This window comes from Lithobates pipiens, unplaced genomic scaffold (assembly GCF_037356315.1).
Source record: "Lithobates pipiens isolate NorthernLeopardFrog02 unplaced genomic scaffold, aLitPip1_a1.2 Scaffold_13, whole genome shotgun sequence".
Classification (NCBI taxonomy): domain Eukaryota; kingdom Metazoa; phylum Chordata; class Amphibia; order Anura; family Ranidae; genus Lithobates; species Lithobates pipiens.
In genome coordinates this window covers 273,280,696-273,293,805 of record NW_027507718.1, presented here as the reverse complement: position 1 = coordinate 273,293,805, position 13,110 = coordinate 273,280,696, and the positions used below count along the sequence as shown (strand labels likewise).

At 40.9% G+C, this 13,110-nt stretch overlaps 1 protein-coding gene across 1 annotated transcript in view; it reads right to left on the bottom strand.

Annotated features, from left to right (window-relative positions):
* Nucleotides 1-13,110, bottom strand: part of BANK1 (B cell scaffold protein with ankyrin repeats 1) — a 461,974-nt gene that overhangs the window by 65,289 nt on the left and 383,575 nt on the right. Inside the window, exons 10-11 of the mRNA XM_077476629.1 lie at nucleotides 12,597-12,848; nucleotides 6,006-6,227 (exon numbers count right to left, since the gene is read on the bottom strand). Coding sequence (XP_077332755.1) covers nucleotides 6,006-6,227; nucleotides 12,597-12,848 — 474 coding nt within the window. The remainder of the gene's footprint in view (nucleotides 1-6,005; nucleotides 6,228-12,596; nucleotides 12,849-13,110) is intronic.

Below are 13,110 nucleotides of genomic sequence, written 5' to 3'. Positions count from 1 at the left end.
AAAACAAAGAAACAAGAAGGAACACATTAGTGACATTATTAAAATGTTACAGTAGAAATGTTAACAATGACAGGGGAGCATTTAGCCACCTCACGCCCGCCTTATTGTAAATTGTTGGGCAGGTGGTGGCTCTCGCTTTCTGGGACGATGGCATATGATGCTTGTGCACCCACAGGGGTGTGCAGCACAGTGATTGGTGGTGAGCTCTGCCCCTGGGACACGGCACATCACCAATCTCAGTAAAGAACCACTGTCAAGACTCTTTACCCATGTGATCAGCTGTATCCAATCACAGCTGATCACATGTAAACAAGGAATTGCTGGCTCCTTATTATCAGTATCCTGATTATCAGTACAGCCATAACAGTGCCCAGTGGTGATGCCAAACAGTGCCCAGTAATGATGCCAGTCAGTGCTGCCTTTCAGTGCCCATCAGCGGCTGCTCATCAGTGCCTATCCGTGCCACCTATCGGTGCCCATCAGTACCACCTATTAGTGTCCATCAGTGCCACCTATCAGTGCTCACCAGTGCTGCATATCAATGCCCACCAGTGCAGCATATTAGTGCCTTTTCATTAGTGCCACCTCATCAGTACCATTTAGTGCAGCCTATCAGTGTCCATCTGTGCAGCCTCATCAGCGCACATCAGTAAAGGAGAAAAATTGCTTAATTTTATAACAGAAACCTTTCAAAATTGTCAGCCTTTTTTTGTTTTTTTAGCAAGAAAAAAACCCAGTGATGATTAAATACCATCCAAAGAAATCGCAATTGTCATTCAAAGTGCAACAGCGCTAAAAGCTGAAAATTGGCCTGGGCAGGAAGGGGGTAAACGTGACCAGTAGGCAAGCTATTAGAAAAAAATGTAATTTGGGGAGTGGAACTCCGCTTTAAGGTTAATTGAGTATTTAGCCCCCCCTTTCAATCTTGTTGTAAACCAGTCTGCAACTTTGAAGCTCTGTTCAGCCGAGAGAAAAAAAGAGATGAGATTAAAACACGTTTAACTGCTTTACTATAATTTATTTAATATGCTGGTTTTTGGACATTCTGTTGAGGCCATGATGATACAATTCTGAGAAGATGGCTCTTGGTTCTTTCTAGAAGTGATACGTACTGTATATATAATATTGAATACAGTAGATGAGTAATATTGCTGAGAAACAGAGAGCTAAATAAGGAATGTTCCTTCTGTTTGTTGAGTTCAAGAAAAAATTTAAGCACCACCTCCTGTACATTAATAAGGTGCAACAACCTGTCATGTCTGAGTTTTAAGCGATGGTCTCTTTGGCTACAGAGAGGAGAATAGGGGAGAAGAGGAATGATGTATTAGATGCTAGGGTTGCAGTTTGTGTGTGGCATTGTGTAGATGGCAGAATAAATTGTACCTATTTCTCTTCCTTACTATTCAAGTGTTCCTTATTTACGTTTTTAAATGAAACTGAAAATGTACATAGAAGTGTGTGTAGCAGATAAACAATATTTAATCTGTTGAATTTTGGAGAGGTTCCCACATTCATTCAACTTCATCTTGACAGCTAATCTAAATAATACTCTTTTGACAACTGGCAGTAGTTTTAGAGAACTGCAAAAAACTGAGTGTATTTGTATGTATACAAGCTTAGATTCCTTCAGGATGGGTATTGAATCAAATCTGATGCTAAAGTGTTATTGTCATTTTTGAATTACAGACCTAGAAAGAGTTTATTTATTGCCAATATGCAAGGAGAATCCAAGTTAATTCTTTTACCTGTAAATGTGAATAATGACAAATGCGATATCATACAATAAGACTTAAGACGTTCAATCACTATTTTTATTTAATTAACTTTATTTGGAGAATGGTTTTAATGCAGCACAGAAAAAAGTATAAGGATGGGGTGTTGTTTAAGATGAGAAGCTGTGACAAAAATCCCCCTGAAAACGTCCTTTAGGACAAAACACATAAGGGCAGGCTGTTTGGTGCTGACATCTCACCGCTGAGCGATTCCGGATCGCCATGGGCTTTTTATGTAAGTCACTATTTTGTGTTTCTATTGTCTGTTATACCTTTGGAACAATAAACCTACTGCACTATGAAATTTCCATATGGGCTCCTGGCGAGCTTTATTTATTCTCAGTGGGATCTCACGCTGAGTCGCTAGAGGAAGCTTATCGCTGTCATCTAGCCAGGGATTTTTTCCATTTATGCTGAAAGGTGTGCATTCCGCTATGATGGAAGCTATTGGTTCTGATGAGTTTGCAATTCCCTTGACGGTGGTGGTCAGCTATTTGGACATTGTCTGAGTGACAGCTTTATATTCACTGGAGTGGCTGTATCTGATCTATTTCTTTTATGTTTTTTATACAGACTTTTTGGACTATAATTTTCACCGATTACTGTCACATTATTCCTTGACTCATTATTCATTGGAACTCATTTTCATGCTGCACTTTCTTATACATAAGATGAGAAGCTGATACAGCTGTCAAGGAGACTGTATTCTTTTCAGGAGAGTTATTTTTTACATTCAGTCAAAGACTTAACTTTTTGAATATGTACGGGTTAGTGTGTGTGGAAGTGTTTTCTGGGATGGATAACAGCTCCCCCCCTCAACATCACACTTTATGAAAATACATTGGCTAACATTTTGCAAGCTACATAATTGAAATGGGCCGATTCACTGACTTTTGCACTTAATTTCATTAGCCACACACCTACAAAGCCCTTGAATAATTCACCTTTTTAATTACTGTTTGGTTAAGCACAAAGACTGATCTCTGGTTTCTTCATGACTTAAATTTTTCTCTTCTTGTGGAGCATTTGACTGAACTTGTAATGTGTTTACATCATACACTCTGTTCTGTGCTCCCAAAGGTTTTATCCATTGCCAGACCCTGAGCTAAGGTCACTACCTCAGTACCAGAGACTGGAGAGTGATTACGCATTATTTTGTCAAGTCTCTGCAGGCCTTTTCATGTATTACTAACAACTTTGACAACCATAAAGCTTAAGGGTAAACCCACCTGAATCAATGCCTTCCATTGGAAAAAGGTTTTTAATGCCTCCCCTCTGTAATGTCAGCACTCTAGATGGTTTCTGTAATTGGGGTACCAGCCACGGAGGAGTCACTGTTTAAAAAGCTACCACTCCCTAAGCTGCATGAAGTATTTTAATACAAAGGTGTTTGGCGTTTCCTGCTGTTTATATGCTGCATTTTAGTGGTGTTGCTTAAGCTTAGCAGTCTTTAATGGGCTTAAAAAAGCAGCCGTGACTTTTGAAAGTTTTTTACATGCAATTTTGTGTTCTGTTGGACCATGGACCAGGTGTGTTTTGGTTTGTGGCCTCCTTTTTAAACACACCTTTACAAAGCTTTATTCCTTAGGACTACAGCTTCACCTATATCATATATAACAGGGCACATGGCAGACATCCTGCACATGTAGTGATGAACCATGCTACCCTGGATTAGGTTCAGCAACGGTTCACAAGATGTCAAAGATGTTAAAATGCTGAACCCGAACCCCAATGTCAAATTTCTGTGCTAGTAGGCAAGAGCGTGTAAAAAAAAAAAAAGAAGAAAGTGCATAAAAATAAATAGCGAGCTGGCTGCACACCCCTCAATATTCTAGAGAGAATGAAAAGATAAGTTCCCCTTGGGGTTTTCAGGCAGCAACAAGAAGCAGAAATAAATTTGTAAAAATATATTTATTTTATTGGTTCAAGGGCATAATCGCCATCATAAATTTAAAATACGGACTCTGGTATATGTTATTACAGCATATCAATGGATAAAAGATATATGCAACACTTGGTACAGAGATAAATTATGTAGCCGGGAGCAGTGATTGATATCAAATTTTTCAAAGGAAATAAATCTCCCTCTCAATCAACCTTAATTGATATGTTATGTACTGTGAGGGAACATTGGAGGGGGTTGTGTGCTGTGTATTTTTAAAGAACGTAACAGTTAAAAATGGTGGAAAGTCTTCTTTGTTGGCAATTTAAACTGTAATATTTTGTTTTGCTGTAGCAAAAGAATAAACAACAAGACTGATCCTTTGAGTCTGGTATGGATTTTAAGAGGGGTACCTAACACACAAAAAAAATTAAAAGTGTGAGGTCCCCCTGAAAATTCATACAAGATCCTTAATCTGAACATGCAGCCTGGCTTGCCAGGAAAGGGGGGAGGGCTCTCCCCCCCTTGATCCACACCAAGCCACATGCTCTCAACTTGTAGGTTCCTCAACCCCATAACCATTGTCTGGTGGTTGTGGGAGTCTGCGGGCAGATGGGGCAAATGGGGCTTATCAGAAAATGGAAGTCCCCTTTAATAATAAGGGGTCTCTCAGGTACCACACCACCCCCTCACGTGAATGGGTATGGAGTACTCCTACTCATTCACAAAAAAAAAAATGTAACCTAATGTAGCACACCCCCTTAGAGGCTGCAGATGAACTGGGATCCCCTACCATGCACAGCCAGGCACACCACATTTTCACAGGCACTCCAGAGTCAGAGAACAGTTCTTGACTTTGTTTTTGTTATTTATTGAAGGATAATAACTTGGGTAGGGATAGGAGATTATAGGATGTCAACATGACTCCAGAACAAACTTCATTGACAACTCTTCCCATATACAGTCTCTATATACCGATACCTCCTTCCTCCAACACTCACTTGCTTGCAGAACCCAGCTGGTACACTGTGTATGTCTGGCAATCACTCAGTCAAGATTAAAGCAATAGCCCATTACAGGCAGGAACACGAAGCCCCTTGATTGTGTATCGAAGTTCAGTATCCAGCTTACATTCCTCCTGTGGCTACTAATCCCAGCACTACCTCTTCAGGCACTACCAACCCACCTGGCTGCAGCTGCCCCTTTCACTAGCCCTCCAGGCTAACTTCTCCCCACAGTCCTTCAGACTGACACTCACCAGCCTACCTGGCTGACTCTCACGGTATCCACCAAATGCTCTGATCTGCTCCCGCTGTCTTCTCTCCTGGCCCCCATGCCTCCAGGAAGGGTTTCCTCTGGGTGTTTTAAGACGAATCTTCCAGCACCCGAACTACATGCCCGAAGTCACCACGCAAGACTAGGGGACACCCTCAAGGGCTACCGACAGCCTCCTCAGCACTCCATCTTCCACCCGACTGCCCTGCTGGCATGGCTCATGTCTATTTATGAGGTAAGCTCTGCCCCTGCCAAAGCTGGGGATTGGTCTCAAAAATATGCATTGCAGCCTCTCCTTACTCCCACCCTCCAGCTCTGGAAGTTTCTACCAGCTTCCAGACCAGGGGAAAGTGCCACAGAGACCTGCCAGGTGAGTCATCCAGCCCCTGAGTCACTAAACCCTGACCCAAATTCACAGCTCAGGCTTAGCCCTGAGCCAAAAATAAATGTCCATACTCTAACAACTAACCGATTTACACCTAGCACACTAGTGGGTACTACACTAACAATAAAGACACCTAACTGTTTCACAAGGACTTTATTTAAAAATAAAAATACCCAAAAATGTTCCTCATTGTCTATCACAATGCCCTCGCAGCTGAATTGGCAATAAAAAGAAACTTGATGATCCTGAATGGTAACACTAGCCAAATGACAGCTCCCTGAGTGTTAGTAGTGACATGGTTGTCCAAATCAGGCCATATGGCCATATTTAGGCAATGATGTAAGACATCATTCCCTGCCCATGTTTTACATGATCAGGAATACCCAGCCATGTAAGTGAATGGGCTGGTGACATCAGTGCATGATAAGGTTCCTTAGCAACCATTGACAGCCAGAAGCTGTCACATTCGTTCATGTCGAACACCATAAATGTTCAATGTTCAAACACCCAAACAGACAGAGTTTGGTCCATGTTCGAACCGAACACTAAACTCATCCCTATTCCTGTGTACAGTCCCTAATGCTTGTGGTCCAATGGTCTAATAAGCTGATGTATTTCAAAATATATTATATATGCACAGAACAACAAGGGCAAATACTGTTATTAAATATAATAAGACATTTTGACTTACCATGAATGCTGTAAGTGGTTTTCTTTGGAACAGTTGCATTATGCATATTGAAGGACTGTTGTCCTCTTTGTATATCTTTAGTGTTGGTTTCAAATACAATGTACACATCATCCTCAGTGCAGGTAATTACCAATGGTTCCTCATTACACTCATTGCCTTGTTCTTCATCCACATGTTCAGTCAGTCCTTGGTATGCCATACTTTCATTATCAGCCTCTTCCTCTGTCATACAAAAATGTCAAAAAATTTTACTACTGATTATCCTTTTTGTAACCGACATAAATTACAAATGTTGCAGGTATAAATTGTGTTTCATGTCTACATTTTTTCCAGCATGAAAATATATCATTTCTAAAAAATATGTGTACGTCATACAATTTTTGTATATATTGCAATTTATTAAAATTAGATGAAATCCATTAAGTTGTGAAATCCAATGTAGCAATGACCCCAAAAGGAGCTGCTGGATTTTTAACAAGTTCTCTTCCTATCCCTACTGGTGACCTGGCCTGCACCCAAACACTCACAACCCACTAAAAGTGACAGGCAGACAGACAGACCAAAAGACATCAGATCCTTTCATCTTTTTTTTGCTATTTATTTGTTTAAACATTTTAACAAAAACTGCCATGAAGGAAACTGCAGTATCACAAAGATGGACATCCCCTGGACTATACAGTCTAGGTTTGGGAGTGTAGATTCAGAAATATTTCTTAAGGGGGGAAAACACTTTAGCCTGGGGTGTATTTAGGATAGAGCCCAGATACTCCAATTGATGTGTCAGTTTCAGCGTTGCTTTCTGAAGGTCTGAGATTCAACTGAACATATGTGAGGACTGTCTGTGTCACATTGTTGGTCAGTATTTTAGCTCGCTGTTTCCTGAAAATAAGGCTGTTTAGGCAATCCACAGTAGATTACCCTGGAGTATTGTAAATATAGCACTGGTGCCAATATCTTGGTGAACACTTAGGCCGCGTACACACAGGCGGACTGTTCGCCCAACTTAGTCCGCTGAACAGTGTTTCAGCGGACAATCCGCTCGTGTGTGGGCTTCAGCGGACTGTTTCAGCGGACAGTCTGACGAACAAAGTCTTACGGAATTTCCGTAAGACAGTCCGTCCAAACTTGGTTTCAGCGGACAGTCCGCTCGTGTGTAGGCTAGTTCGACAGACTAAGTTTGGCGCATGCTCAGAAAGGATTTACACGGCGAAGGTTGCATTGCAGTGTATTGGACGTCGAATTTCTCGTCCCGTCGTACGTGCCGTTCACGTCATCGCGCACGCTTTTAGCGGACTGTCTGCTCATCGTGTGTGGTCAAGTCCGTTCATGCAAATTTTGAACGGACTGTTTGTCGGATTGTCTGACGAACTTAGTTGGGCGAACAGTCCACCCGTGTGTACGCGGCCTTGGTATGCAGAAGACAAAATGGCATTCAACTGATAATGATGAGTGCCCAGAACAAAATGTAGATAGCATTGATATGATAGAAACACTGGGACATGCAAGTATGCATCCTTCATGTCCATAGGGGCTAGAAGCTTTTTCTGGTGGATAGAGGCTATGACAGATTTGGTGGATTCCATGCAGAATTTTTGGGGTCAAATTAAATAATTTAAGGCCTTCAGATACAAGATGGAGAAAATGTCCTTCTTTTTTTTTTTTGTATTTGGAACAGTGAAACATTTTCAGTAAAAACGCTGAAGCATTTCCACTGCTAGCACAATGGCAATAACTCTTTAGTTTAAAAGATCTACAAGAATGGCCTGGGGGGTTTGCTAACCTGAGCTGGGTTGGTAACATTGGGTAACATGAAGCAGGGCTGAGGTAGAGATTGAAACACTAGCTTGGAGCCTCTGGAAACCACATCTCTTACCCAGGCATCCATGATGCCTTCTGACCATGTATACAAATTGGTCAACAGTGGGGGTATCACTTCATGCTAAAGAGGACTTGTCTGCCGTCTTGAGGAATTTAAGGGCCCAGGGTTTTCTATTGTACCGGTCCCCTGGATTTGGTTTGGTTTTGAAGTGTGAATCTGAGAGAATAAAAAATTACTCTTTTGGCTTCAGAGTTGGGAGAATATTTGCCAGTTTGAAGTTTTGACCTTTTCTGCTGGGGTAAATGAGTATTCCTTTCACTCTTATGAAATTGTCTAGTAAAGCACCAAAGAGATGTTCACCATCAAAAAGCATGTGCCACAAGCATTGTTAACATTGTTGTTCTACAGAGTAACATTTCATCCAAGGAGACCTCCTATTATTGACAGACAGGAGACTCATTTGGAAACGATAATATAGTATCAACTAAGACATCAATGCAATATTGTAGGATTGATGTAAAACCTCTACAGTGCCTTGAAAAAGTATTCATACCCCTTGACATTTTCCACATTTTGTCATGTTACAACCAAAAATGTAAATGTATTTTATTGGGATTTTATGTGATAGACCAACACAAAAATGGCACATAATTGTGAAATGGAAGGGAAATGATAAATGGTTTTCAAAACTCTTTACAAATAATAATATCTGAACAGTGTGGTGTGCATTTGTATACTCTGATAACCCTAACCATAATTTAGTGGAACCAATTGCCTTTAGAAGTCACCTAATAAGTAAATACAGTTTACTTGTGGGTAATTTAATCTCAGTATAAATACAGCTGTTCTATGAAGCCCTCAAAGGTTTGTTAGAGAACCTTAGTGAACCAACAGCATCATAAAGGCCAAGGAACACGCCAACACATATAATTGTGTAGTGAAAGGAAAATGATAAATGGTTCTCAAAACTTTTTACAAATAAATATCTGAACAGTGTGGTGTGCATTTGTATTCAGCCCCCTTTACTCTGATAACCCTAACCAAAATTTACTGGAACCAATTGCCTTCAGAAGTCTCCTAATTAGTAAATACAGTTTACTTGTGGGTAATTTAATCTCAGTATAAATACAGCTGTTCTGTGAATCCCTCGGAGGATTGTTAGAGAACCTTAGTGAACAAACAGCATCATGAAGGCCAAGGGACACACCAGACAGGTCAGGGATAAAGTTGTGGAGAATTTTAAAGCAAGGTTAGGTTATAAAAAAATATCCCAAGCTTTGAACATCTCACAGAGCATTGTTCAATCCATCATCTGAAAATGGAAAGAGTATGGCACAACTGCAAACCTACCAAGACATGGCCGTCCACCAAAACTGACAGACCGGGCAAAGAGAGCATTAATCAGAGAAGCAGGCAAAAGGCCCATGGTAACTCTGGAGGAGCTGCAGAGATCCACAGCTCAGGTGGGAGAATCTGTCCATTAGTCGTGCATGTTACAAATCTGCCTTTATGGAGGAGTGGCAAGAAGAAGCCATTGTTGAAAGGAAGCCAGGAGAAGTCCTGTTTGCAGTTTGCAACAAGCCATGTGAGGGATGCAGCAAACTCATGGAAGATGGTGTGTTCAGGGTGGTGTGCAGTGTAAAGCCCCATACACACTATTAGATTTTCTGCATATTTTTGTCTTCAGATTCACCAAAACCATGCAGTGCAAGGGCCTGCTTGATTGCATACAAATTGAAACTCTTAGCCCTTGTACACACGGTCGGACATTCTGACAACCAAATCCATCGGATTTTGGCTGACGTATTTTGTCCGAAACTGTTGCATACACACACTCGGACAAAGTTGTCAGAAAATCCGATCGTACTTAACGTGATGACATTATTTCGTTAGGATGGGACTACGTTCAGGCTAGTAGCCAATAGCTTTGGTCTAGGAATTTGATCTGAGCATGCGTGGCACTTTGTCCGATCGGAATTCTCTACACATGAATGGACAAAGTCCGATCGGATCATGTTGTCGGAAAATTTTATAGCCCAGCTGGAAAACTTGGTCCGTCGGATACTCCGACGGAAACAGTCCAATAGAGCCCACACACTGTCGGATTATCCGACAACATTGTCCTATCGGACATTGTCCATCGGAATGTCCGACCGTGTCTACAAGGGCTTAAGATTTGACCTCATATTTCATGGTTTTGGTACATCAGAAGACAAAAATATGCAGAAAATCCAATAGTGTGTATGAGGCTTAACACTGCACATCACCCTGACCACACCATCACCATCGTAAATATCAGTGGTAGCAGCATCATGTTGCGGGGACATTTTCTTCAGCAGGGACAGGAAAGCTGGCCAGAGTTGATGGGAAGATTGATGGAGCCGAATACAGGGCAATCTTAGAAGAAAATCTGTTAGAGTCTGCAAAAGACTTGAGACTGGGGCAGAGGTTCACCTTCCAGCAGGAAAATGACCCTAAACATACAGCCAGAGCTACCTTGGAATGGTTTGGATCAAAGCATTACATGTGTTAGAATGGCCCAGTCAAAGTCCATACCTAAATCCAATTGAGAATCTGTGGCAAGACTTGAAAACTGCTGTTCACAGACGCTCTCCATCCAGTCAGAGCTTAAGCTATTTTGCAAAGAAGAATGGGCAAAAATGTCACTCTCTAGATGTGCCAAGCTGGGAGAAACATACCCAAAAAGACTTGCAGCTGTAATTGCAGCAAAAGGTGGTTCTACAAAGTATTGACTGGGGGCTGAATACAAATGCACGCCACAATTTTCAGATATTATTAAAATATTAAAATATTTTGAAAACCATTTATCATGTATCATTTCCATTCTACTTCAAAATTATGTGCCACTTTTGTGTTGGTATATCACATAAAATCCCAATAAAATGCATTTATGGTTTTATTTGTAACATGACAAAATGTGGAAAATGTTAAGGGGTATGAATACTTTTTCTGGGCACTGTAAGTACTCTACGACTACCAAGCAGAGGCTGGGCCACGCCAAAGGCTGTACCATTGTTCTGGACCTTTACAGCCCTCTGTGGCTAACTAACACATTAGGTCTGGGATGCCCCACAGGCAGACCCTGCAGGAAACATTCCACTCCGTACTCATATCTTCAGATCAGTGTGGTCCAGAAATGTCTTACACATGTTATAAGACTAACTGTGCTGTGTGTCATACTGAACAATAAAGAAAATGTGAATTCCCAAGTTAGACAGTTGTTGCCAAGACATTTGTTCCTGTTGGGTCATTTTCTCCCACTTTCTGCTCTCATGAGAACTCCAAATTGTAATGATTTACCCTTTATGTCACTTTGTCAATGGTCACCAGGACACATAGAGGAGCAAATCTTCCCAGTGGGGCAAAGACAATTTTTTCATTACTATATAAATCCCAGGATATTTGCAAAGCAACAAAAACGCTGTTTTTAAAGCAAATTGTTGAAACAGTTTAGACTTTCTTTTCTACTGACCAACTGGTTATGCTGGGTTTTTTGTTTTTGTTTCTCCAGCTTATTCACTGGAGTGTGTTCTGAATGCTAGGTAAATGCTTTGAAGGCTTCACAGCAAATAAGTAAATAATTGGAGAACTGACTTCATTGTGCCACATTGGCTAGACATAGCAATTATTAAATATCGATATGCAAAATCTAATTTTAACCTGAGTAAAAATAAATTCAAATGAATGTTTGTGGACTGATTCACCGCAGCCCATACCTTATAATGTATGGGTACTGGTGTGTGCTATGTAGGGGCAGTGAGAGCCATTGCCAATGTTTTTTATATGTCCTTGCATTGAGCCTGTGTTGACCAACGCAGCTCAAAGGACAAAATATCACAGCAAAAATTATAATTACACACCCCTGTTGAACAGGAGCAGAACAATTGAATTGCTGTAGGCACTGCACAGATACTTTAGTTGAGCGCGGAGTATATGAACCCTAAATGTATTCTGAAACATACTAAACAAAATAAGTAAAACAACACTATTCCACAAATTCAGAAAGAGTGTTGTAAATGCATATTACAAATCTGGCACTTGTCTGTGCAACAAATGTCTGTGGCACAGTTCACGACAGATACAAATAACTGCCAGCATGGTCTGTATATGTAGCGCCACCCCCACAGGATTGACTGACATTTAAGTGTTTTTCTATGGAAATAGTGCAGAGGCAGCTAGGAACACAGCAACAATCCACATGTTCAATAAATAATTTAGGGATTTCTTTTTGTATTTATTGCTGAATAAATATGGAGAGGGTGTAGGGTGGTATGGGATACTCTGGAAACACTATGTAGGAACAGGAAGACACACTACACTGTGCTAAGCTTCTCTGAACAGTCTTTACACCAGGAGCAAAGTAGGATTGCCAGAGTTGGGACCTTGCTATGTCTGTCGCAGCCATAATCACCACTGGCACTCTCACCCAAAGGACACACGCACCCAGTCACTAGGGCTTGGCGCTCAGGTCCATACTCATTATGTCACAGGATAGCCAGATACCTCCTTCCAGTAACCACTGGATACTCTTCAGTGAGGGAGAAGTTAATGCCCACAATGCCACAGGACAGCTAGTCCCTTTTCAACCTCCACCATGCATTCTTGAGCTTTTAGAGAGCTATAATTTTTCAGGTATTCTACTTGATATAATTTTTCAGGTATTCTATTTGATATAATTTTCCTGGTCAATGCCCCTTTAAAAAAAACACACATGTATAGTTCAAAAGAATGAACAAATGATCAAACAGTACCTTGTGAAGAGTGAAATTGCTGGGGTGGACTGTCTCCTGGAAGAAGAGAAGTAGTGGGAGATCTACAGTCTACCTGAACAGGCACATTCTCAAAGGCAGAACGAGCCGGCAGAGGAACATATACATTTCCACATCTGGATCCTAAACTCTGCTCATAATCTGTCTTTTCCAGACTTTGTTCATCTTCATTGTCGTATTTGCTCACATCTTCACAGAGCCATTTCTGATCGATACCTTTCTTGTACACATCATCTGGAATATTATAAAGCGATAATTTTTCAATGTACCAGATGCAAAAATAAACTGATTATAGGTTACTTAAAAAAGGGCAGTGCTAAATGTACTTTCTTATAATGCTTATTCCTATACAGACATCAAAGTGTCAGGGAAAACAGTGGGTTGATTAACTAAAGGCAAATAAGCTGTTCACTTTGCAAGGGAAGTTGCATAATGCACAGGGATTTTCCCCAGAGCTTCATGAATGTGGTAAAATTTTACTTTGCAAAGAATGAAA